At 39.2% G+C, this 26512-nt stretch overlaps 1 protein-coding gene across 1 annotated transcript in view; it reads left to right on the forward strand.

The window, feature by feature from the left end:
- Positions 1-26512, forward strand: part of RERE (arginine-glutamic acid dipeptide repeats) — a 169728-nt gene that overhangs the window by 38616 nt on the left and 104600 nt on the right. Inside the window, exons 3-5 of the mRNA XM_086625526.1 lie at positions 12489-12594; positions 14067-14163; positions 17510-17614. Coding sequence (XP_086481652.1) covers positions 12489-12594; positions 14067-14163; positions 17510-17614 — 308 coding nt within the window. The remainder of the gene's footprint in view (positions 1-12488; positions 12595-14066; positions 14164-17509; positions 17615-26512) is intronic.

Here is a 26512-nt window from a genome sequence, read left to right on the forward strand (position 1 = left end):
CAGAACTGAAGACAATTGCACAATCTTCTCAAATATGTGCTTTGATATCGATTTAAGTGGGGGTCTCCCTGGGATGTATGCATCCGACAGGGAGAGTGCCTAATTTTACTACATAACCTCCAACACTTTTTTTTTTCCTCCAAGTGAGACTCGTGGTAAGCAGTTTGAAGGACTAAGTTAATGGTGTTTTTAAAAACAAAATTTTTAAGTCATGCTGAGAAGATTGTTTAAGGGAAACTAATCTAAATAATGAGCTGTCTCTAAAACAGTAAAATAAGGTTTTACGCAAATTTCCTTATTAAGTTTTAGTAACACTTGATTAGGATGTTTTGGCTTGTTTTATGCAAACTTTTTCTTTTCTTGCAAGGTACTCTGCCAGTTTTTGCAGTTACAGGTAATGGTTACACACAGAATTCTTAATCAAGTGTCCTGTTGTTTCAATAAAACTGTAAAAAAATTGGCTATAATGATGCACTTCCTATAAATCCTTGTGCCTAGAACAATGGCAAAAGTATAAACTTTTGACAACAATACATGATGATTTCTGAGTCAAGAGCGTTTGAATCTAGCAAAGATGGGTTCCATCCAATGCCTCTGGTAACAAAGTGAATTAATTTGAATTCGACAGGAGGGCTCAATGGTTTATGGAACTACTAGTTGCTTTCAAAGCGTTCTGGATCTCTGACCGAATTAACACCTCGACTTTATAAAACAGCAGCTATTAGGAGCTTCATTTGTTCAAGTTGTAGTGCTGTGACGATTATGTGGCCTGAGACAAGAGGTTGGACTGAATTGTGTATTAGCTTGGCTGTCTGTATTCGCTTTAATCTTAATTCAAACAAGCGTGCAGATGGTGTCCCTGGTACGTGTGCTTTATGTGTAAAAACTGGATGTCTTTGTTTCAGAAGTCCTTTTCTTGTGGTTCATCTTAGTTGTCTGTATGTTCGTGTAGAAAAGAATTTTTTTTTCCTTTGTACCTCTCTCCCAACTTTTCCTTTTGTGCGTTTTTCTTTTATAGCAGGTAAATGCCTCCATTTTATTCTTCAGTTTAGTTATTTCTGATTTTAGCATTTTCAATATCTAGTTATTTCCAGATGAATGGAGGCCATCTTTCCAATCTACAGCTTTAGATTAAATTGCAGCCTGTGGACCTGGTTTTGGGTATATTTATTTAGTACTGATTTACATATAAATACAAAGAAAAAATACAAAGTCTAATGTTGCTAATAGCTATTGGTGTTGTGGCAGACAGCAACAATCTGTATTAGAAATTCCCTGCATAGCACGATACAGTCATATCTTCTACAACTTGACCTTTTTTTTTTTTAAGACTTGCTGTTTTGTTTTCTTGATTAGGTGCTCTGGTTTGTTTCACATTAATTACTGACAGTATTATTTTTATTAAGGCTTTGTCTTGATGCTGTTTATCAGCCAGTGCCTGAACACCCTAATACATTAAGCACATGTGTAGAAAACTGATTTTTTTTTTGTTCTGTTTTGAAATGTTACCTTTTTCTATAACACAGCATGTACAGTTTTGTAGAGGATGTAAACGTTTCAGTAACTGACCACTTAGTAAGCAAATGCTTACATCCTCTGAGAAGCTGCACAAGGAAACGTTTACTTACCAGGCATTTATTTTCCAAATATACTTTGTTTCCTCATAGGAACAGCATTTGATTGTGGTAAAATAGCCAAGTCACAGGATCTGGCTGATCAGTCTTTTATTTTTTTTTTAATTTTCTTTTTATAATTTTAAAACCCAGCTTGCTAGCAAAGCAGGCTGGTTTGCAGAGGTGCTTTAATTTCTCCTGTTATAAAATTCCCCTGACTATTAGGTGATATTTTAACAGCCATATGACTGTTCAAACTCTGTGCTGGGTTTGCAGAGCAAACTGTCTCCTGATTGTTTTATCCTTTCAGCTCTTGGTATCTCTTTGTTAAAAGGTAAACCCCTTGGTGAGATGTTAAAGAAAGTGTGGCCTCTTGATATTTGAAAGGTGAGAAATCTATTTAAACTGTATATGATAGCTTCCAACAGTCCCATCGCTGTGTGCTGCTTGTTTTAATAGAAGTGATAAATACTGTGGCTCATGGTGCTCAGCAATTAGATTTGAGCTATATACTATAAATGACATTTAATGGCAAATGTCAGGCATGCTCTGAATGGTATCTTCATTTCAGTGTTGCGTTTCTTCAGGATAATGCTTAAAAACCTTAATGGCATTTAATTACCCGAGTATCTATTCAATGATTAGCTAAATACATCTGTAATACCATTAGTTGTTAGGTAACTGTTTGCTTATTGTGCTTGACACAGAGTAGTTGATGCACGCTGTGTATGGTGTGCAATAGAAATGCTAATAAGCCCGGGTGTTAGGAGGGTCGCCATCAACACTGGCAGCAGCTTGCTGCCAAATTTGCTTCTGTGGGAAAGGCAGAATCTGTAACCAAAGTGGTGTTCGTAGAGGCTGCAAACGTGGACAGAGATGCTGCGATCAAAAATGGTGCTTATTGCTTTCTCTAGTAGCGATTTTAATTACAGCCTATTAATGAATTCTCACCCATTTCTTTTGTAGAGGGCTTTCGTGGTACTTGTAGGAATACTAGCTGAGAATATGGCATCTCCACTGCTTCATCTGATCTTTGTATGCCAGAGCTGAGTGTGCCATATATACACACAGGTAGAAATGCAGTGGTTTGTGTTGTGCAGAATCTCCAGCACGAGCAGGATGGTGTGTTACCTGGGTGTTGCATGGAGATGTGGCCTGCTAGCACAAAACCAGTAAGCCTGGATGGGCCCAACTGACCATTTCCACAGCCATGGTGTGAGTCTGCTTTCCTCTCGGGCCTTTGTCGAAGGCACACAGACAAACAGAGTTTATCTGCCCAGCTTTTGTCAGATACAGACACACTTAGCGAGTTTGGACCCACTGCTGTAGACAGCTGCGTGTTTTCCCCACGAAGGGAGCAGTCAGTTGGGGAAAAGCTTTTTGTGCCACAGAAGCTTTCCTGGTGGGGGGGGAAATGGGTGGACACACTGTTTTCTAGCCCTGACAGCTGTAATGAAACAGGCTTGTTGGTGGGTAGTTGTATGCTGTAACAGTGTGGTTACTTTATGCTTTTGCTCAGCATAACTGACACTCCGAACCACAGATGGGATTCAAAGAACATAAAAGGGAAACGGAGCAGAAAGATACCACAAAGGGATTAAATGAGGTAGTAAGCAATGACCCATAACCTTCATGAAAGATCTTATGATAGTTTTATTTTAAGCCAGCCGGTTTTTAAGCATAACTGCTTTTTTTTTACAAGATGAAATTATCTTTTGTAATTTAGAATTGCACGGAAATGTTAAGGGTATTGTCGTACTTAAGTGTATTGCACTGATAGGAAAACAGGTGACTGGCTAGATCTTGGCACAGTAAGCATCTTTGTTTCTAGTAAAGCTGAAAGGTTTATTAAATAAATAATATAGTTTATTTTAAATACAGAAATATTTTCTGGTCATTACATGAAATGAGTAATGTTCTTTTTCTCCTTGAAAACTTGAATGAGGCCGTGTTCAATTCTGTTTTCTGGATTGTTCAAAAGTTGAAAGCCTGTGAATGAATATGCATTTAATTTCTGATATTTGATGTGTTCTGGGATGTAATTATGCTGTTTCTGATCCTGTTTCTGTGTCACCACCAGCTAAAAGTAGGGAAGATGGGATTAATTGAGTGTTGTAGGTAAAGAGTAAAATGCCTCTGGAATTTGGGTAGAATACACAAATAGCTTGGGCAAAGACTGCATAGCCTAGTTTCTTTTTTGGTCTCAATTGACCTCTTTATAATCTTAAAAACAGAGATGATGATGTTGGTTGCTGATGATCACATTTTTTTGGGCATGGATATGAGAGGAATTCCAAAAGAACCAAAAAAGATGGACATCTTTGATATTGAAAGAGAAGAGTCCACAGAGCCTGGGTACAAAAGGCTGGTTAGAAGTTGAATGTATTGGAAACTGTTCTACTTTGACAGATTTCCAGTGACGTGTAGCTTCATTTTTAAGTAACCATGTAGTCTCCTTTTGATCAATTCCGGTTTGCACTTGTTTTTATGTAATTACACATACTCTCTTTTGCACATACAAAAGTGTGTAATTCTGTAACTAACTTAGCTAACTTGGGTCAGTAATTTATACAGTAAGTTTTTTTACGTACTTCTCTTTGTTCTTCTGTCTCAAGTAGAAAACAGGAGGGTTCATGTTAAATTTTAATGGCCCTACGCCTTTAGGAAACACTGTGAAAGAATAAGATTTTAAATAGTTACCTATTCTTTAATTAAAATTGGTAAAGCCTAAATGCTCCGTTTCAGCTGACTATTTCACATTTGCTATTTACAATTTTTTTTTTTTCAAAATTCAAAAAAGACAGACTTAGTTTTTATTTGGCTCATGCAAGTGTCTTATTAAAGCTATTGTTCCGTATGGGCTTAGGTCCCGGAACGGAGTGACTATTTGCCTAATGGTGTTTTCATTTGATCCTCGTTACCTTTTTCTTTCATATGGTGCCTGATTCACAGATCGATACCCGATTGTTGGCATTCAGCATAATCAATGTCACCCTCTCTGTGTCACGGGGAGTTGCTGACATGCACCCCTTGGCAGTGCTTTTGGAAGCAAATCATTAGAGGATGTTGTTTTGAAAGCAGTGAGAAAATAGCAGCAGCAGAAGGGAGTAGAAGCGTCTGAAAGAGTTTGTAATCCAAATCTGATTCTGAGAGTTACTAGCTCTTTGAGCTGTTATCAGTATGTTGGAGAGGATTGTCTTATCTCTGAAGTGCAATTTTAGGAGTGCAAAGCTCTCTTCCTTACCCATGGCGTTTCTGTGGAGCGGTATTTGGCTACCTAGGGAGGTGCTAATGGGTAACACCTCCCACCTCAAAACCCAAATGGAATTGTAACCTCTAACTCTACCAGCACTTCCCCACTTTGGTGGGTGAGTAGTTGAGGTGTCTGCAAAAGACAGAGGACTAATCCAGCTACTGATTTTACTGGAAAAGTCTGCTGATGAAGCCGGCTCTAGATACTGGTTACATCTTTTTTTGTTCGTTTGGTTTTTAAATAGCAGATGAACTCTCTTGGGTGACTGGGGCTGGTTTTTGGCATAATTATACCAGGATGTTTTGGGCATCAGGAAAGCAGAAATTGAGGGCAAGGGAAGATTTACGAGTGAGACTAAAATAAAGAGCTGGTAGGTAACATTTATTCCGTATTAGTTGATTTTTCTAAGAGTAGGGGTGGAAGACAGGGCTGTGAGGAGCAGACCGAGGGAAGAGAGAAAAATGCATTCAGGTAACTCAGTTTGAGCTTTGTCTTGGAAGTGCATCTAGTTGAAGCACGGTGAAATTCAGCGCTAGCCTGTAGCCTTACGAGGCAGACGTCACTGTGGAATTCACCAAGATTTGTGCAGTCTTGTAGTGCCATTTGTTGCAGTTTCTGCAACATGGTGGTTTTTACTGTTTGATAAGTTGCAGTTTTTGCAGTTAACGGTAACTAGTTCTCAGTTACCATAATTATGCTGTGTCTGTCATGTGTTGCCTTGTGACTATAATAGCTATTCCACCAGAACATCTAGTGTTCATAAAATGGCAGTGTAGCAAGCTTTGATAGTACAGTTCTGCTGATCTGAAGACTGAATTTTTTTAAGACAGTCTAGCAACTATAATGCCAAACACCCACACTAGGAGACAACATATGGCAGCTACTGTGAATTAACATGCGGATAAGTAGCATATCACCTAGTGTTTTTAAAAAGGCTTTAGCCTTGATAGCTGGATTCTACAGTTTTGGCTATCTGGCCATCTCCCCACAATGCACAAAGCGTAGCCTTGCAGATAATGAGTCATGATTTAAGACTAATTTTGCCATGTTTTGCAATTGTTTAAAGGTGTAGGCGGGCAGATTGTTGTTTCATACTTGCATGTGTGTATATCAGTATGTATGTAGGCTGAGCTTTACAGGTATGTTTATGAGTCTTGTATGCTTTCCTCTCTCCTTATGGAGGAAGCAACTCTACAAATAACTTGTCTTTACTGTGTAGTGTTTGCTGTTGTATGCAAACAGTTTTACTTCAGACTTTGTAGAAACCGTAGTAGAGATCCAGAACAAATAGTATTCTCAGCAAAGCAGAGTGACTCTGAGCAAAAGAGCTGCCTTTCTTGTACAGTCCTCCAGACAGGTACGTCCGTGAAGGTGTACGAGTGTTTATGTGCGTGTTCGTCTGGGTGCAAAGTTTGAGATTCGGAGGACGGTGAGTGTGATGCTTGTTTTACATCTCGGAGTTATTTGTACACAAGACTGAGTTAATTTCCAGCACACTGAGGTGACTTCATGAGTTGCAAGAGGAGTGTTTCATTTATTAAACCGGTGAATAAAAGGAACACAGGAGAAATTCTTCCTGTAAACAATCACAAAATGTCAAGAGCAAGACATGGTGAAAAAAATCCTATATTGTTTTGTCAATAAATTATGCTTTGTCCTACACAGCTCACAGAAATGGGACTTTACCCTGGAAACAGCAATATTTGATACCCCAGGCAGCTTATTCCCAGCTCAGCTCACACTTCACTGGATACACTGATCGATTATCCGCGGCTTAACCAAGCCTTCTCATTTCCTGCCTCCCATTACTGCGCTCCGTCACGCCGCCGGTGCTTTGTGGCCCGCCGTGTGCGCCGAGATAAGCCATCAAGGCATGTTTCTGTTAGAAAAGCTCTTGTAGATGGAATAGTCATTAGATAACACGAGCAGGTTTAAAGGTTGCAGTCCTTGTGTTGGTTCAGGTTAAGAGGATGGGAACCAAGAGGGCCGCTGCCTTGGATTGTTGTCTTGGAGGGGCAGAGAGGATTAAACTGCGCGTTGCCATGTTTAGCACTCTTATTTTCTTGCTGAATACTGATAGCTCTCACTTTTGACAATGCTGCTGTGTTTACAAGAAGTAATTATGTGTTAATATGCGTGCATCTGAATTAAATAAGCTGCAAAAATAACATTCATTTGTAGTAATAACCTCTGTATTTTCAGGCTGGGTTTTCCTGGTGTACAAGCAGCTGGTCAGGTTTCTTATTTAATTAGACACCAGCCTACAAGATGATGTCCTGAGCGCTTGAAATTCCATGTGCTACTGCAGAGTAAGAAGAAAAATGATCCTTGCCTGTATCTCTTTAGCTCCTGATTTCCAGACAGGTTTATTTGTATCTCCCCTCTGCTTCCCCCCCTCCTACCCCAGCCAGGAGGGTAAGTGTAAAAGTACTTGTACAATGGGAGTAGAAATATGGGTCACTTCAACATGGCAGGGAATGGCCAGAGAGGGGTTAGGGCACAGCAAGTGGAGCACATCAAATTTACCAACTTGTGTTGGAGTCAGGCTAATAATTGTGTTGTGGAGCATAATTAGAACTGCTTGTGTGTGTGTGGGGAATCATTTTTGTGGGACAAAGAATGCCCCAAAGGAGTGGGTTAATTTGTTGTGTTAAAAATAAATATACTGTCCACTTGAAAACTGGCTTTGTGAGGCTGGAGCTTCTATAGATGTTTATGCACAAGATGTTTATTCTGAACAGTGGAGCGACTATTAAAATCGTTAACATGGTGTAAGAATAATAATAATAACCTTTAATAGAAATAATAATGCAATAATAAAAAGAATAGTGTAGCTTAGAATTAATCACATGATTTTTTTAATAGAAAAATTTCATTGTTAAAAATATGCTTGAAAGGAAAGATGTTCTTTTCCTTGTTTCTATTTTGCTGTTTGTTTCTTTGAAATAGCTACTATTCACTGACTCCAGCGTGCCCATCTGTCATCTCCAGCATTTGGTATATTGTGTCCAAAGCTAGTTGTGATTTAACATGGTATCTAAATAGGGCAAGTAATGAGGGATACGGCTTAAATCCCTCGGAGAGAATCTGCAGGACATCTGTGATCATTTGCACGATTTGGTTAGTCATAACCCCGGGAGGAGAATGTGCAGTCTCTTAAGATGTCAGTTGTAATGTGCAGTGACTCTGTTTTCAAGTGTGTTCTAAAAGAAAACTGGCACTTTGGAATTGTGACAAATGCTGTGGGAGTCAGTAGGTTCATACTTAAAAAAGAGAACTTGCTAGATTATTTTTTCCCCTTTTTGGGTGTCAAAAGAAGAGCCTCATTTTTAAATAGAAGTTGACCAGATGTTTGTGAACTGGGATGCTTTAATCCATTTACAGATTTTGTCTAATTCTTGTCGAATATCCAAAACTGATTAATGCTTTTTAAAAGGAACAAAAAAAAAAAACCAAACAGTGGCAGCAGCAAAACTCCCACATGAATGTTTTGAGTACGGTACCAATAGAAGATATTTTCGTTTAAGGGGAGAATGGAGTTTTGTAGCACAGGGAATCTTTTTGATCTGACTGAAAGACACTTTAAAGCAATTGCCATTCCTGTGATTTCTGCAAGTCTGAATCTGGCATGTGGCTATCTGCAGCTTTCATATGTAAAGATGTGTAAAAAAAAAAAAAAAAAAAAGCACAACACTTTGTGAACTGGGGGACACTTCTTTTGTGTGCACATGGCTCTAAAATAAATAGTCTACCACAGAAGTTGGCGCCTTGACACCTCTGAGTGTAGTCTGCTCTGTAAATGACATATTTAGAAAGTTGGCTGACAAAATAGTATGTCTAGGAATTTCTGTGCAATGAAGGATATAAATGTGAAAAACAAGATTCCGACAGACGTTTTATATTTTTAGGGAAATTGAGACTTCAACTTAAACCCCACAAAACCGTGCGTGTCGGAGAGTAGATACAGAAAATACTTTCCAAGATGAAGCTTTTAAATTACTTGAACAAAAAGCAGCAATCATGATATTTAGAAAGGAGATCCTGCCTCCCCACCAAAAAAAAAAAAAGCAAAACCACCTAAACCAAACAACTCACAACCCAAACCCAGCCGCTATTAGCAGACCACAAATAGCAGCTTATTAGTATGTCAGCATATTTTTAGTTGTGTCATGGTCCAGAGACTGTATTTTTAGTTGCATCACTGACCAGAGACTTTGTATTTTTAGTTGCATCACTGACCAGAGACTTTCTGTAAAAAGATACCTGTACGTCTCAGTTGTGACGACAATATTTTTGTTGCTGTGTTCTTTATGTGTAGATGCATCGTGTTGTGCCACATAACGTGCATTCTGTGATTCAAGAGTAGTCAACATTGTGGAGCATGTGGTGCTTTCTGTTTTGGAGGATATATAACAGTTCTGATAATTTTTAAAGATACGTACGTTGGCCATGTTAATATTTTCCTGTCATTTATAATTAATTTAAAATGCCTGTTCCATAAAATTTAGGTTTTAGAATTAAAAGCATAGGAAGTTGGTGTACGCCGTGGCTTCAAATCTGTGCGTATACACAAAATTTGGATTGATTATGGTTTTTATCATCTGTTTTGGTTCTAATTGTAACTTCATCTTTTTTCTCCATAGTTTATGAAAATACATTATCTATTTGTTTCTAAAGTGTAACGAAAGAAAAGCTGCTTTTCTGTGTTACCAAAACCCCTGTAATTTCTTTGTCTTTGTGATCTTACCCTCTGACTGTGCCTCACAAATTCATGATCAACCTAAAGAAGCAGGTTGATCCTCCTGTTGGCAGGTCGCAGTGTAGGGCAATTCATCATTTCCCTGGAAACTTCTTAGATTCAGCCAGCCTCCTGAAATTCAATCTCACTCCTCGTGTTCTTCCTGATTGTGAATTTGATTTCAGGGGAGGAAATGTTGTTCTCCTTCACTGTGCAGAGTAACTGTAACCTCTGGGATAAACACAGGGAAGGGAACAACTAAGGCATTATTTGCATGTGAGAACCAAGTTTCACAAATGGGAGAATGTCATTCACAAAGGAACGACAAACTGGGAGGGTCTTTTGGGAGGAGCAGAGAGAATGGGGTGATCCTTATGGCAGCAAGTGGAAAAACCTTACTTCCAACCACTAGTTTCTTCTATCCAAGTGCATCAGAATGCTTTGGAATTGCTGACCATAGCCTCAGCCCCACGCTGCTAAAAGCCCTGTGCTATTCTACGATACAAGAAGAAATGGAGGCAGGGAAATGAAGTGACCGCATCCCCATCTCCTTTGCAGTTCTGGCCTCGTTCAAAATAGAGCTGTGACCTCCCAACTCTGATACCAAGGCAATGAAAGCATTTGACAGGGTTGATCTCTCCCTTTTGTTGTCACGTAATCCCATGTATGCATACACAAAGGATAGACCTTCACACGGAATTTGCACACTTCCAGAATTCTTTCTGCAAACCTGTCCCCTTGCAGCGGAATTGCTGTAAGGTTCCATACGAGCTTGTATCAGTTTGTTCATTTTTTGCTGCCTTTGTCCTCTCCACACTAGCTCTTCTTTTGACTGAGATGTAGTAACTTGTTCCCTTTTCTCAGATCTCTCCATTGGCTACTGGTTTTTTTTCAGACTTCTGATGATGTGGTTTGAAAATAAGCATTTATAAACACCATCCTTGCCGGAGCACAGTGTAGATTTCTAGTCCTTCTCCCCGATGTAATTTGCTATTCAGAAACACTGCCACCAACAAAATGCAGTGTTTTGTAGTCCTCCTTCATGGAGGACATAAGTACGTGTGTGCTTACGCCTCCTTCACAGTGCTCCTTGGAGTGTCGTACTACTGGAAAGACTTTAATGGAACAAACCAAGGAAATGGAAGCATTGGCTTTTGTTGCTTGTTGTAAATTGTCCATACGCATAAGTGAGTAGCTTGAGTGCCACGCTGATGCTCTCTGAGCTGCTCTCAGGGTTTGTGTAACGCAAGAGGGGTGCTTTTTCCTCTCCACTAAGGAATGCAAAGAGAATTCGCAGAGAAATGCTGCGTTAATGTTTCCCATCATTGTTGCATGGAGTTCCTGTGAGCACTAATAGAATTTATGAACTCTTAGCAAGAGGGTAGCAAAACATTTATGTGCACTGTTGTTTTTTTTTTTTGTCTTCAGAATTCAGAGAAACTATTCATAAAGACTGTGATGCACAGAACTTTTATTTCAGGAGAACAGAGAAGTCTGCCACCACGTTTTTTTGAACAGCAGGCAGCAGAAAGCACTGTTGCCTCTAAGACTTTGTTCTTTTGGTGGTTGTTTGTGGTTTTTTTTTAATGCATTAGATAAGCTTGTTGCCTTTGCAATATATAAAAAAAAAACGGTTCAGGTTTCTCGTATACAGCACAAGTATGCATAGCATGTTCTTGAATGGTTTTTGAGGCACTCAGTGCATAGAGCACATATGGTAGGGGTGGATTAGTTAAACTTTTTTCTGGCACAATGCTGCCACTAGCAGTTTTTTTGTGGTATTACATGTGTTTTTAATCAAAGGCTTCAAGAAGTGCATTTAATAGAAAGATTTTGATGTCCTTTATTAAGGAGAAAGGGTGGAAACTGCTGTAACAACTAGGCTGATGTGAACAGGAGAGACGATAAAAACTTTTGGTCCAGTAACCTGTGGTTTAACTTTTAAATGGGAATGCTTTAAGAGCAATCTTTAGAAGCGTCTAGAGAAGTGTAGTCCAGGAAAAACAAACAGTACTTGCAGTTGTCTCATTCCAAAAGAATGTTAATTTCCTTTTAGGCCTTCCTCTGGTTCTTCAAGTGTTTTGGAGTAGTAGAAAGAATTGACTACCAAGGCTTTCAAAGATAAACTGAAGCAGAGAGTCTGTAATAATGATCTAAAAATTCTCTTTTTAAGTGGTGTTTATGCTTCAGTTTCCCTCTAAGAAGGAGCAAACTGGTAGCTGAATTCTTGAATAAAAAAGGAGCACTTGAGGAAGGTGGTTTTGTGTAAATTTTGCTGTTGGTTTTGTGAGGTACGTGAGCAGTCAGAGCCTATAATTATTGGGACTGAATTGCAGCATCCTATTCTTTTGTGTAAAGTAGTGTAATAAAGAACATCTATGATTATGTCTGAATCCATCTGTCCTTGGGGAGGAAAAAAAAAATCTGATATCTCTTGGTTGCAACTGTTAAGAATGGTTGCATTGAATTATGTTATTATTGGTATTCTTTTTTCTGTGTTTGGCCATAAATACTTCTTGTTTGTGGACTCAGATCATGCTGCATGAAGCCAAAAATTTTGATGATTTTCTGATCCGTGCCTCTTCTTTTCTTGGGTTATTTTTTTTGTGAGTGAATAGATTAGTATTTGCTGGTCAGATCTATATATAGAGAGAGATAGAACTGCATGATGATGCAGTAGGTTCTTGTTGACCTCGTCTAGTTTGAAAGTCAATCTGTCATTAGCAGATTTTCCTGGTTTAATTGTCATAGAAATATGTTTTCTTCCCTTTTGGGTCTTACCTCAGGTTTTCTTCAGTGTGAAAGCAAATTTAATATTTTAGAAGATTGTGTCAGATGTGGTCTGATTTCCTTTTTAGTAATGCCTTTAGACCTTCTTTTTCAGAGTAAACGGGACCACCTCCTTATGAATGTCAAATGGTACTATCGCCAGTCTGAAGTCCCAGATTCAGTCTATCAGCATTTGGTTCAGGACAGACACAATGAGAATGGTAAGTTAGGCTCTGTAGAGTAAGGCCTTCTTTTCTTGTACTCTGCATTTTAAGTTTTATTAGTCCAGAAAGCAAGGACACTTCTGCATAGGAATGTGAAGCAAGGACTGATGATGAAAACGATATATTAGAAGATGGGTGATGGTGTTTCTTACCTGCCTTGTTTGTTCTTACTAGTGTATGTCCTGTAACCATCCTGTAATCAGATGAGTTTCAGATATGGTTTAAATACTGCACTGTGTTATACTAATGCCTTGAGAGAGTAGAAAAGAAAACCACCAGTGGACCCTTTGTACACTTCGTGGGCTGTATACTAATACCTAACTGGCTCAGGACCAAGTTGTCTGAAGAAATTGTGAATTTCTTTTTTTTTTTTTTGTGATTCTGCTGACAGAATTTTTTGTGACACTACCATAGTGTCACGAGAACTGCATTTCTACGTTCATTCTACCTTGCATGTACAAATACTCACTGTGATTAATATTGCAGAAAGGAGGGTAACTGAAGCACTCGTAGCCGAGTTCTCCCTTTTCTCTTTGCAAAAACAAGTGTGATCTTGGGTTTAATAGAAGCAGAAGAGACTTTAGTACGTATTCCAGTGTCATTTATCTCTTGCCTCTAGGGGAGACATAACATTTGCTTCTATTCTTACCAGGAAATTTCCTTGAGGCAACTGTTAAAATTCTGAAGATACTCCAAGGTGAACTGTGATGATAAAAGTTGATGCTTAAAATATGGAACACAGCAACTTTTTGGTGCATGACAGTACAAAGTTGAGCATACGTTCTCCTTTTTGCAGGCATTAAGGGCGTTTCGTGTGTGCTTTTAGCAAAAGCTGCACAAATCTAACATTTCTCTTACTAATTTATTTGAAACTTCTAACGATGGGATTATAGGCACAGTTTCAAAAAGTGAGCAATTTTGATAACATGGCTGCTTCTTTATGTCACACTTTTGTGCATGTGGAGAAGTATTTTTGTGTTCTTCAAAAGCATTATAAAGAAGTCGTGGGATTTTTTTTGTTAACACTGAGATTTTTCTGTGTTTGAGCATGAATAGCAATATTTATCTCAAAGCCAGAGCACTAAGCAGTTAGTACTGTCAAGATTTTGTTGAAGATTTGATATGAAATATGCAAAACAACCGAAACCTTAACCCGGAAAGCAGAAGTCAGTAGTAAATTAATTTGCCTAGATCCTTTCACCTAGGAGTGACCGCTTCTAGCAGTCAGTGGATGAGATGTGTCATCCAGCACCCCTAAGGGAGAATTCAGGTGTAAAAATGGGTGTCATGTTATTTCTATACCTTACAGGCCATGTAAACCATCTCGGTTTTTGTCATTTTAACACTGAGGAGTGTGTATCTAAGAAACATTCTGAAACTTTGACCTGCAAAATGGCAATGGTAGATGCTTTCAGACTGCAGCTAATGTGTTGGTGGTTTTTTTGTTTTGTGTTTTTGCTTCCTGGCAGACTCTGGACGAGAGCTTGTTATTACAGACCCAGTTATCAAGAATAGAGAGCTCTTCATTTCAGATTATGTTGACACTTACCACGCTGCTGCCCTCAGGTAAGTTCCAGAGGATGTGGTGCAGTGTCTCAGAGGTGGATTAGAAAAACCTTATAGAGCGAGATGCTTTTTCTGGTTTGGGGGGGGATCGTTAGCACACTGCTCAGCTTTCTCCTCATCTCCTACATTAATTAACTTGTGTTACCTGTTCTCATTCAAAAAGAAGCTGTAATTCTACAATCTGGTTTTAATCTCAGTTAATCAATGTTGCTCAGTAGATATTGTTTCCTGTCACTGCCAATTTAGGTTACTGCTAGTTCCCTTGGAAATACTACCCTTCTCCCCTCCGTGTTTGATTTCACTTTTAACAATAGCATCTCCCAGTGAAGTGACTGTTAGTGTGTTGCCCTGATTAAACTGTGTTAAAAGGCTTTTTGCTCTGAGGCGCTTGTCATTGTTGTTGCTCAGCTAAGAGCTCCATTAAAAACTCCCTGTACAGACAGGAGGGGATGGACCCCATATTCCCTGTACTGTCCGCCCTTCCCGGGAGGCTGCTGCTCTCTTCACCCACTACGTTTATAACGTAAGTGGCTAGCCTTTGACTGGGTGGAGGGGATATGCCTTTGCTTTTAAAATATTTTCCAATAGAAGCAGCGAAGCATTATTTTCAGCATTCCAAACATGCATGGATATTGTCAAAATGCGAATTGAATAATCTCCCTGATAGCAATGCTCAGATGGTGCTTCACTAGAACCATCTGGAGGCGTTTTTGTTCAGAGTCGCTTTGCTGAAGCCACTTACCTCAAGACAAACTAGCTGCAACTTCTGTTATAAGGGTGGGAAGGAATCTTTCATTTACATTAGACTCTTTTTATAAACTCAGAAAATTCCAGTGGTGTACTATAATCTCATGAAATTCCACAGTGCCTTTTCTGAGTTACAGAAGGTTGCGTTCCGATTGTAAATTGGCATGCTTAGAAATAAGCTAGCAGGAGGTTGGCTGTCTTGATGGAACCAATCTTGGAAATATAACTGTCTGCTTAACCAGAGAGAGACTGAACTATGTGTATGGAATTTTCTCTGGGAGTATTTTAACGTCTCTTCTACATCCTTTTTGCTTTCTTCTTTAAAGAAAAGATAAAAATGGAAAGATAAAAATGGAATGTATGTGTCTATACCAAGCAAACTTGAAAAATAACCTTCTTTTCTCTCCTTTCAAAATCAGTGGAGGCAGCTGAAAGACCAAACCCATCACCTTCTCGACCTGTCTTGTGTTTTATCTGCCTTCTTTTTGTTTGGAAGTGCATACCATGGGCACTTTTCAGATCACTCTCTTGTTTCTCTGTGCTGCTCAGCTAAGAGCTCAGTGTATGGTTTCACTGTTGTTCTGTTGTGTTCTGGGTTGTTCATACTTTTGACAATTCTTACAGGCTAATAGATGATATCTAAAGATGCTGATTTTGCAGGATAAAGATTGTGTTTTTCCTGATTATTTTATTTTTCCTAGCAAATTGTGATTAATACACGTCAGTAATTTTCAGTATGCAAGGCGAACATAAGGGTAATTGCACATGATGTTCTTACAGTTTGAGAACATAAAGTAGGCAGAATGTATTGTGATGCACGAAAGGAGTGTTAACATGAAATTCTAATTTATTAGAATATGAGATTATTTCTCTGCGCTCTGCAAGCAAACGACTCTGGTCACACAATGAATTGATGACAAACTCAGAAATAAACCCAGTGATTCTAACTACCAGTCTTCTGCTCTAAGCAGTGGAAAAAATTAACTAGAGGATAATTGTAGATCCCTGTGGAAGTGTGTAAGAAAAGTTATGTCCTTTTTAGCTGTGTGGTAAATCTTCGTGGTAATATGTAGTACTACTTGTCTGAAATGCTGTCAACAAGATGTACTGCGTTCAGGAATGTGGATAGGACAAGCTTGTCTGGAAAATGCTTATTAACTGTCAGATTAATTATTGAAAAGAAACTAAATATTTTTCCCCAAAACACTTTTAAAATGTGAATTTAATGTGAAATATCAAAAGAAGTATCCCTTCCCCTTCTCATTTTCTTTCTGAATGACTGAACTGGTGGTTGATGTGTATCAGAGAGCTCATGTTGCACAGCACAGTTGTTAGTGGCTGTTTTTTGGTAAGCCTTTCCAAGTGCTTTACCATGGAAAGATTGGGAAGGGAAGCAAGCCCAGCATTTCAACTTTCTAGTGCAGTTTTTCAAGGATGCAGTGCTTTTAAAGCTCTGCTCCAAAGACTTTAAAAGAGCTTTAAACTATTTAACTATTTAGGCAAAATAGTTATTCGTCTTGGTGTACTGGTGGCAATAGTGCTTTTCATTTGATTTTAACCAAGACTGGGAAACGTTTTTACGATGTTAAATAAGCCCCATAGCTGCTTGTTTACAACAGCAAGTACTATTCAGTAAATACAAGTGCAAAGAGATGCTATCTGTATTAATAATAGAAAGCTTGCCATACTGAAAAAGAGCAGAATCTCATGCTTTATTGCACTGAATCAGGTTTAGATGAAAAGCACTCACTCTTTGGCTGTCTGGCCTGTTTGTCTCTACCCGCTTCTGATCTGATTTACTTGGCAGCAGTGAACTGCAGTGCGTTGAATGACAAAACATGAGCAGCTGTAGAACATTAACAGTCCAACAAACCCTTGAGAAAACAAGATGCAACTTCTTACAGCTAGTCTTGGTGCCTATCCTTAAGCATAATGACTTAATCAACAAACTATATTGAAAAAAAATAAGTCTGCTGTAGAACAAAGTAATAAATCCTCTTTTCTCTTTTTTTGTCTCCTCTTTTTTGTCTTTGTGTTTTACTCTTATGTATGAAAGTAGAAGGAAGAAATCTTCGTGTGTTTGGAATTCACATTGCTAGGATTGCAGTCTTGCTAAAAACAACATAGCTTTGCTTTTATTTGGAAGTGTTAGTAAACTCAAGTTTTATTTAGCTTTCTAAATAAAAAGCTGACTTCCAAAATAATATGATTAGAATTTTTGAAGCCTCCTTAAAGATGTAAGTGTAATAGGACCATAAAAACTTTGAAAATAAGACGTTTTCAGGATTGTGTTTCTAAGGTAGATATTGTTCATTAGTCTGATTAAATTTGGTTTCCTCGGGACTGTGTGCTGGCAGAATGAAAATTAATGAATGTTTGTAGAACACCATCTGAGACATTGTAACTGAATTTTCTTTCCTTTCCACTGTAGGAAGAATCTGCATGGCTATTTGTTGCAACAGTCTTTTATTGATGAAGTTTCAGACATTTATGAGAATGCAAGGATGTCTGTGGCTTATATGCAGATTGCAGTGGCACTTAATTAAAAGAGCTGTTATTCAAGATAGAATTCTAATACCATTTTCCCTCTTTCTTTCAGAGGGAAGTGTAATATCTCCCATTTCTCTGACATATTTGCTGCTAGAGAGTTTAAAGCCCGAGTGGATTCATTTTTCTACATACTGGGCTATAATCCAGAGACAAGGTAAGTGAAGCGACTTTTAAAGACAAGCTTTACCACTGGTCTGAGCCTGTAGGAACAGGAAAACTACTCAAGGGAAGGAAATTTAAAATCAAATACGATGCTGATAGGAAGGTGGAGTGGAAGAAAAGGCAAGGGAGAAGCTACCTTTTCCTGCTGAGTGTGTGTATAAGAGAAAAATGAACAGTAGATAACAAAATTGTGCAGTGAGTCACAATATCTGGTTGCATCTCTGGGTGAATAACGTACTGCCTCAAAACAGATTTTTAGAACTGTGAAATTATTTGAAAGGTTGCAGACATTAGCAGGAATTGTTAGCTGTCTCATTGGCTGAATGCAGACCCTTGAAAATACTTCAAAAAATGCATTCACATCTTCTAGCCATGTTGAAAATTACACACTTTTAGGAAATCAAATTGAAAGTTTTTAAGTGTGGGAATTCATACTTTCATGTGTAAATGCTTATGTAGGATCCCCTCTCAGCCATTCGTAGTTTATGCATTGTTGGCCTGGAGCAAATCATAGGTATGGAAAGAGCTTTTTTTTGGAAACTAACACATATTTGAAGAGGGCATGTTCAGCTTGCTCTTTAGTTTCACAGTTCTTTCAATCTGCCTGGGAGTTGTCGAACCAATCTTATCAGCTGTGTTTGGAAAGCAAGGCTGATAATAGACAGTACCTTTCATTATTTTTCAGGTTCAAACCCTAACTCTTATTTTTTCATTTATGTAGTTTTGTAAGCACAGAGAATGCCTTACAAATACCAACCTTAAAGAGTTTGTTGTTTGGGAGTGTATTCCTGAGCGTTTGAGCCCTGTTACACATTAATAATCATCTTTTACTCAAAGCTCAGCAAGGTCTGTACTGACCGAATGTTGTATTGTTTTTTCTTCAATGCAGAAAACATAATTAGCTTGTGGACCTCGATTTCTAGAGATATTGTTGAGAAAAATATTATTTTAAGTGGGGATTAGATAGGTGTATAAATAATAAATATTTGAATTGTTCTGTTGTAAATTTACTGGTTTTAATGCAGATATGAATCTTTATGCTTCAGGGCATAGCCAACCACTAACTGCTTGCAGTTAGAAAGAAGCTCCCTGTGTGGGCAAATTATTATGTAATTGCCTATTTATGAGGCTTCCTGTGCCTTACTCCGAAGTGTTTGAAACTGTCCTTATGTCTGAGAGTGTTGGACGAGGTAAACCCCCGTAATCAATTCAGTTGACATTCATAGCAGGGCTTGTCAATGTAAGTCCCTAGGAGGCAATCTTGCCAGTGTATGGTGCTGAGCTCTGGGAAAAGGGCATGAAATCCTACAGTATTTTAAAATACAATATGTTAACATGTTTTTGTAGCATTGTTTGTGTATTTTTTTTTTTTTAGAGCAGGCCAACAAGACGAGGCATCTGTGAAGCTTGTCACGATGCACCTCTGATATTCAGCACCATGCTTGACCCCTGTGTTTAACTTTGTCACTTTTCTTCCAGGCATTTCAGTTTTGAGGGTGTGAATGCTAGATGAACTATTTCAATTAATGTTCAAGTTATGTGTTTAATAGATGATTTCTCTTATGAAATACCATCTATGCAAGTTGTCAGCCTGGTTCTAAACCCACTTTCTGTGTAGAAGTAGCTGTTAATTCTTCCAGCTATTAGAAAACGACTGGGCCTGAAAAGATCAATGAAATGACAAAGCATAGCACTTAGTGATCAGCTAATTACTCAAGTCTAGCTTGCTCTCAAAATGTAGGTTTTTCTTCATTTGGTTGCACAAGGTTTTTTTTTAATTTGAGCTCTTCAAGTCTGTATTTTGTCTTGGAATGGGGTCAGGTTTAGAAAAAGGAACTGAGTAGGTTGCTGGATTGTTTTTGACCTGTGTGTTTGCTACTGCTTTGCAATGCATGCTTCTCTGGATACCTAATTATAGATTTAATTTGGTTTTGGAAGTAAAAGTATTGCAACACACATTCCAGGATGACCTTTTGGTGGTTATAAAAACAAAACTTTATCTTGAACTTTATCTGCTTTTCTAATGTAGTGTTTTATTTCACGTGGCAAGGGTGGAAAATGTTCACGGTAGCTTGGAGTAGTAGTATGTTGTAGACAAGGTTCTGCATACTGCAGAATTAGGGTACAGGATACGTTCTTAGACCAGCCAAGCTTGAGCTGTGGATTGCATCTACAAAGTTACATTTCTGCTTGAGTGATTTTTATTTTGTGTTCATCATGAGATGCTCATGACTTTTCGAGGACTATCAAATGAAGCTCGGTGTGTTAGGAATCTGACTATTTTCCATGTTTTCACGTGTTCTGTTTGCAAAACAACCTGCAGAAATCCCTGGCTCCCCAAAACATCCAAAACACTGATGTGGTGGATGTGTAATAAGAGGCCCTTTTGCTCTTGGAGAACGTAGTGCTAAAGGAAAATACGCTTTGTCCTTTCTTTTCTGTTTGAAACCTTGCTGACTATAGATTTAGCTTGGGAAATATCAACCATGATCCTGTTGATCATTCTGTGGTCTAGAAGTGGTAAACCTGTGTGTTTTGGGGTAACTTTTTTCTCTACTATGTATATTAAGCTGGGTTGTTGTGTGGTTTTTTGTTTTGTTGTGTTTTTCTTTTCCCTTTCTACAGAGTTTGAGAAAAGATTGCATGCTATGTTTCAGTAATTCTCACATCAGTGAAAAAAAAAAAAATCTGATTGTGGAATAAAAACCTAAACTAATATTAAAGCTAGAGTCTGGGTGTTACCACCTTGAATTGTGTTAATTAAGATAGTAAGTAGACCCGAAATACGTTCCTGGCTCCAGGATGTATTCCTAGAGTGTGGAATACATCCACTAAACTTGTATAGCCAGCTGAGAAAGAAAATTCATTTTATGCTAAGTACTTCAGTAATTAGTTTCATGTCTCTTCAGAGTAGTGCTGCTCTGACACTGACTAATTCCACTAAGATGGAATCCTGCGCAAACTTTTGAGTTCCCCAAATGGCCGGGTGAGACCAAAGCTTTATCAAAGACAACATGTTGGGTGAAATGTATATGCCCTGAAATGAGCTTAGAAGCACTTCAGTGTCTAGAATAGCAGTCAAGAAATTCTAATGGACAAAGAAAGCCAGACCTGACGTACCGCTGCAGAAAATCAGTAACTGCACCAGCCTGAGTTAAGCTGCTGCTTTTGGTATTGGAGTCAGGAATCAGCTTTGTCTGTTAAGAAGAAATAATGCAGCAAGGCTCAGGAACACTGTTGAACATACCACTTAACCTCAGACAGCTGTTTTTCACCAGCTCACATCTTAACCACTCATTTTCTACAACTCTAGTTCTGTAGTATAGTGCCAGATGTAGGGGATTCTGGCCAGAACTTCTTCCAGTCCTTCCTTTAGTACTCTGACATCCTGTGTGGACTCACAGAAACAACTTTGGACTATCTTACTCAAGGATGCAGGCATGCCAAATGCCACTATTAGTATTGGCCTGATACTGCCATGTACTAGACAATCAGTTCTTTGATCTCAGGAGTAAAAAAAGAAGAAAAAAAACCCCCACACATTATGAAGTTTTGTCTGACACGGGTATCTGTAAATATCTATAGGTTTAAATGCTACTGAATTTTTACTTGGAACTAGAAGTAATCAGATATTATTTTACAAACAGTTTTCGTGGCCATGAATAAAAATCGCTCTTCCACAACGTTATTTTGCATTATGTAGAACAAAATAATACCAAACTTTCAAGGCATGGGTGAATTTTCCGGATAGATATTTTGGGAAGACGAGGATCTTGTCTGTGTTTTTATTCCACAACATTCCTTTATTTTTAATCTTTTTCTTCTGAAGTGTTCTTGTTTGTTGATGTTGAGCTAAATGAGTATTTGTGAGTCTCTGAGAGGAGTGTTCCCAAGAGGGAAATTGGAGGTGGCTTGCTCTTTCTTTTTCTTGTCCTTCATGGCTTCCTATTTTCTGTTGAAAGTCTGAATCAAGAGCCTCTTTTTTCTTTTTTTTTTCTCTTTCCCCTCCTTTGAATGGAAAGCATAGTGGGTGGAGTACAAATTTCAGTTCTAGAAACAGATAAGAATAGTGTGTATTCTTACAAAGTCAAGAGCCAGTGTGCAGTTGTGTGTAAGTAGGATTTTCAAAGCTTCCTCTTAATATTGACTTCGTTTAGAAAAAATTCTAGTTGAATGATCGATTGATATCTAAATTCAAAATGTGAACAGAAGCTAAAGAGGACTGCAGAGCTCTGGTTTGTTATTTTGATCCTTTTATCCAGTTACTTTTTAGCACTCAAAATATTTTGATTCTATGCATGTTAGAATGCCTGGGGCAGTGATAGAGGGTGAAACGATCATAAAGGTTTTTAAATATATCCATCCTTATGTCTCAAATCAGAGCCTTAAAATGAGTTCTTATTGTGCATACACTTAGTAGAACACTGACAGTTTGTGGCATAATTTGTTTAAATAAGACAATTCCTACAGCATATTGTAAGTCCAATTTTTTTTTTTTTAATTATGTTTAGCAGTTTTAAATACAATCAGAAATCCTTCTGACTGGGGAAATTGGGGACTGTTTGTATGGTATGCACATGTGATGTGAAACAGATGGCTTCTGTATGACTTACTAAATTACAGTAAAGTTGTTTTGTGTCACTCCTGTCTCGTATTCCCGGGAAGGAATTATGGAAGATGCTGTGCACCCTCGCTGCATGTCAGTAGGTATCGTCATGCGTTGAAGTGCCTTGCAATTGATTCCTTTTAAACAGACAGAAAACTCTCTCAAAACCTTTATTTAGATAAATGGATGTATAACTTCCTTGGGTTGTTTTTTCTGGCTGATATCACATTTGTTAGTATCATTTAGAATACAATATTTCTGTGTGTCCATGTCTCAATTTGTCTCTGAACTGGAGAGTAGCATAAAAGCTGAGAACTTTTTCTCAAGCTGATGTCGTGAACTTGAGGGGGGGAAAAAAATCCAACCCAGAACAACAACAACAAATCCAGAAATAATTTCAGCTGTAGTTGAAATGAAGACTGGATGCATTTGGCCTTGTAAGTGTTCTTACTTAAAAGCAGTCAGCTGGTAAAAACTGTGAACTGTATTTGGAGTAGTTATCTTTTTCTGGTCTGTTGTCTGGGAATATTTTGGTCAGACAGTCTTTTTCTGGATGTTCTGCCTTCTATAACATTTTTATAACAGAAGTGAGCTGAGAGAATGTTATGGTGGGTTTGTCTTTTGTTTTGTTTTGAAAGCACTTTATAAAATTTCATTGTGTTTCTGGAAGTTTTAAATACATAGCCTAGTATCGCTTAGTATTTTAAAAAAGCATGGGAACTTTTATCATAGTTAACTGTGTTTGTTTTAAAATTAAGTGGTTGTTAGTTTGTTGTTTGTTGTTGGTTTGTGTTTGTTTTTTTTCTCTACAAGTGTGATCCAAACCCCTCTATCCTGTATCTTAGGGAATGGCTTCTTCAGATTATGGATGAGGTTTGTTAGCATCAGATATTTTCAGCAGAGCCACAGTAGCTGAAATATTCATGTTACTGAATGTTTGAATTATTATTGCAGGTTCACTGAAGGAGCCTGACTATGCTGGTGAAGGTTCCTAAGAGGGGGTGGGAGGTGGTGTAATGTGGGCAACAAGAAAGGTGCATTCACCTATGTTATAGTAAAATTTTCTCGCTGGATTATTGTAAAAGAGAGAAAATTAGACGTTCCGTGTCTTATCTGTTTCTGTCTCTTAAAATTCAAAATTTGAGGAACTTTTTGTCTTTCTCTGGCTCACAGTAAATTCAGGCATCTGAGTTGCTCTAAAACAGAGGCAGCTTTACTAATTAAAGCCTTTTATGCTGTAGGGGGAAGGAATATTACCTTCGTATAAATGAGTAGCTAAGAATCTTTTTGAAAGTTACATTAATAAACAGGAATGTCAAAATTCAAGGATGACGAAGTTCAAACAGTGAATCAAGTCTGGCTCCTCTCGTGTTCGCCGTGCGTTGACACGTGCTTGCAAAGGCAGTGGCGTTCTTGCTGAGCATTCCTGTTCTTTAAATGTTCTCGTGTGCGGCATCATTAACAGGTGGAATAAAAGTATTTGGCGAATCAGCTTGCTGCTTCGTTTCCTGACGACTAAATAGTGTGTTACAACGTGAAGCTTCTGCCGTTTGTATCTGTGAAAACCTCCAAGCCTTTTAATCGATGTGATTTTTCTTGAAAAGCTGATCAAAGTAGGAGATAAAGCTTTCGGAAGCCTTTTTTGAATGGACGTGTGTTTTGCTCGCAGCAGACAGGAGCAGCGCCGGAGCAGACCCGCAGCCTGCGGAGCGTTGGCTGTCCCAGACCCCCCAGCTAAGGCCCCACTCGCTGCTCGCTCGGCATGCAGGAGCTGCGGAGGCTGCTCAGCGCGCTTTATTTACGGAAACAGCGGGGTTGAGATTGATTGCGTGGGGAGGCTGTGCATGAGGGAGGGTCACAGCACATGCTCAGTCCCGTCAGTCCGAGGGCGAAGTTTCTGCGTTCTGCGTGCAGGCTTAGGTCATAGCACAAGCTCAGTGAAAGCTCTCCGAGGTCTCTCAGACTGCATGTGCCTCCATTTTGAGTTGGTAGAGTGGAAAAGGCAGAGTTTTAGCTGTTCAGTAGAGGGTTCAGGAATACATCTAAACCCACCAGAGCCTGTCATAGTCATGGATGATCCATTCAGCCCCTGCAGGTAGGCTACATCACTCCAGCCTCCCCTGAACGATGATGATTTTTGCTGTTGTTTGTGACTTCTGCAATGTTTATGCAATCATTTCATTACTATTGCATGTTCCTCAGAACCTTGTAATCACATCAGCGTTGCTGCGCAGCCGTCCGTGCGGTGCATGAGGGCACTGAGCAGGGAATCTGCTGCCTGAGGGGTGCATGGAGCAAAACGCTGGAGCTGTGGGGGCTTGTTTTTTATTTATTTTTTTTTTTCCCCTTCCTCGTGGTGCAGTTTTAATTTCGGTTGTGCTGTCTGCATGCCAACCGTACGGCAGGTCCGTCGGGAGCTGCAGAGGCTCTCGGCAGGACGCAGCGTTACCAAAGGGGCTGTTAGGAAATGTTTGGGCCTGCAACAGACTGTTGAAGGTACCATTTCGGGGAGGGTGGTGGATCAGCAGCCCTTGGCCGCGCTGCGGATGGGTGGTTCTCGTCTGGGTCCAGGGGCAGTGAACAGCGATCGCCCTGGGACTTCCTCAAGTATTAAGGAAAAAAAAAAAAAAAATAGAGTAGCCAGCGTGGTGCTGCTTGCTTGTCAGTCGCATGCAAATAACACTCAGGCATCTAAAATGCAGCACTACTGTCTCGTGCATTGAGGAGCTTCTCACATGGCAGCAGCTGTGTAAGCAATACCCACATCAGTTTTATCGGGCTAGCAAAACACTTGAATTTTTAGCCTGAGCTGAATAAAACAGAGGACTTGGGCTGTGCTGTTCTGTGGAGCGGTAGTATGGTTGCAGCTGGCTTTGAGGTCCTTGCGGGACAGCATCAGTGACTTGTCACTGCTAAACGGAAATGGGTTTGAGAGGACTCGGGCGTGTTGAATGGGAGTAAACTTGATTCTGCAGCGCGTTCTCGTTCGTAGTGGTGCCTGAACTTGTGCAAAACTGGGTGCTGTTCTGCTGTGTCCCCCTGCCCAGCGCACCAGCTTGCAGAACTGATCTTGGCACCTCGGGGTCTGTTGCTGAGAGGAGATGCTTCACTCAGGACAGCTGGTTTGTCAGTTACTGGAGTGTATAGAGTTTGAAGGTGACAGGATGGTTTGTGCTGCTCGTAGGGACATCTCTGGAACTTTATAGTGGAAGGTTGACTTTTAGCCTGGCACACACAGTTATTCACCTGTGCAGTGTCCGTTACTGGGGCTGCCTTCCTTCTCTTGTTGGAAGCCGAGGAATGATGAATAAGACTGCATAACTTTGCCTGTGTTAGTGCCATGTCCGTATCTGTATGCTCTCTGAAGTGTCATTCCCTCTCCCATTTCCTTTTATACCTATAGAGCATGAAAATCAAGAACAGCTCTTTGGCGTGTAGGTCACTGGTCACTTTTGCCATTGGCTGAAGTGGAGTTGTGCTAATGATTATCGAGCACGATTCCCTTGAACTTCAGTCTGGCTGCATCACCTCATTATTGAAGGGGTTGTCTCTGTAGGTCTAGACTTTAGAAATTGTTCTTACTCCTAATAAAGGAGCTACTTAAGTATGTACAGGAATGTGACACCTTGTGCCTTTAACATTGGTTTTAAATGTTGACTTACAAGCAGAAGAGAAATTCATTAAGGGATGGGGAGGGTATAAAGCAGTCTCGTTTGTACTGTTATTCAGTGATAACTTGTGCATACATTTTAAAAAGATTCGAAAAAACCACCGCTTCTAAACTTAAAATGAAAATTTGGTCATACTTATTCTTAAAAACTCTAAAGTTAACTTAGAGTAGCAAAGGTGGGGAAAAAAAATGAAAACACCTCTAGATTGCAACAAAACAAAATCTAATGGTCAAACAAAAGCATTACGTTTGACAAAACAAATGTTGCTGCAGTAACATGCCAAGTAAGGCATTCTTCACTTAATCACTTGCACATGAGAACTGGTGGATGTGGTGTTGGTTGTATTGGCTCCCAGAACTCCCCCTTGAAGGATGCCTCTGGTGTCCGTGCTGTGCTTGTGTGGAATCAGATGGTTCCTGCTCCTAGCAGATGTTTAGGTATTTTCATTCCCTGTGGTGGTACGTAGTCCTCTCACAGTGGACCTTCAGTGTTTTTTGAGATTTCAGTTTTCCCTTTGCACATGCTTCAGCTCAAATGTCTTTCACCTGTATTGCCAGTTGTGGGGTTGGTCAGCCAGTTTATAATGACAGCAGTTCCTTTGGTTGTGTGTAGG

This window comes from Tauraco erythrolophus, chromosome 23 (assembly GCF_009769465.1).
Source record: "Tauraco erythrolophus isolate bTauEry1 chromosome 23, bTauEry1.pri, whole genome shotgun sequence".
Taxonomy (NCBI): Eukaryota; Metazoa; Chordata; class Aves; order Musophagiformes; family Musophagidae; genus Tauraco; species Tauraco erythrolophus.